The sequence below is a fragment of the Propithecus coquereli genome, unplaced genomic scaffold, assembly GCF_000956105.1.
Source record: "Propithecus coquereli isolate 6110/MARCELLA unplaced genomic scaffold, Pcoq_1.0 Scaffold145, whole genome shotgun sequence".
Lineage (NCBI taxonomy): Eukaryota > Metazoa > Chordata > Mammalia > Primates > Indriidae > Propithecus > Propithecus coquereli.
In genome coordinates, this window is record NW_012138858.1 from 979,478 (window position 1) to 980,359 (window position 882).

At 37.5% G+C, this 882-nt stretch overlaps 1 protein-coding gene across 1 annotated transcript in view; it reads left to right on the top strand.

Annotated features, from left to right (window-relative positions):
* The first annotated feature begins 428 nt into the window (after positions 1-428).
* Positions 429-882, top strand: part of KIDINS220 (kinase D-interacting substrate, 220kDa) — a 129,154-nt gene continuing 128,700 nt past the window's right edge. The window contains exon 1 of the mRNA XM_012639944.1: positions 429-548. Within this exon, the coding sequence (XP_012495398.1) occupies positions 441-548 (108 nt within the window). The 5' untranslated portion in view covers positions 429-440. The remainder of the gene's footprint in view (positions 549-882) is intronic.

Consider the following 882-nt stretch of genomic DNA (forward strand, 5'->3'; position numbering starts at 1 on the left):
TTGCTAATAGATCGGATGTAGGGTGTAAGAGGAAGAAGTAAGTCTCGCATAATTCCAAGGTTTTTGGCTGTTGAGGAATGGACCGGGAGCTACCATTTACTGGGTGGAGACAGTAGGAGGAGCAGTGGAGCGCTTCCTTGTATTTGAGGTGGTGATAAAGGAGACTTTGGGGGTGGATCTGGAGTTTGGGGTGTGGAAAAGTTAACATCGAGATGAGTGTGAGTCTTGGCAAGAGACATCTGGTCAGCATTTAACAGCTGAGCTGTGGAGCCTTGTTTTCACTTCTAGCCTTGGAGGTGTACTTGCTCAAGTTTAATGTTAAGAATGATATTATATTTAATAGTAACTTAGTTTTTTTTCCTAACCACAAATTATGTGTACTTTGTCTAATTTAATTGTAACAGGTATTGAAATAAAGATCACTACAGCTTTCTGTGAAAATGTCGGTTCTGATATCACAGAGTGTAATAAATTATGTAGAAGAAGAAAACATTCCTGCTCTGAAAGCTCTTCTTGAAAAATGCAAAGATGTAGATGAGAGAAATGAGGTAAGACCATGTTTGTAAAATTAAATTCTTTCACAAAGATTTGTTGACCACTTACTATGTGCAAGGCACTGTGCTAAGGATAGAGGTAAGAGATAGGTGGTTCTCACCCTCAGTAATGTTGGACTGTACTTACGGTGTAATTTCTTATGGTTAAAAGTACTTCAAATGCCATGTTTTTGGGGTGCATTTTAACTTATATAAATGCTTGAATGTTGAATTTAGGTTTATCATTGACTTTTTATTCCTTGATGGAATAAACAGTATTCAGGATGTTTGATTACTGAAATCTGAAGTGCTTCTAAGAAACGCTAGAGAGCATCTAGACCCTATCTTC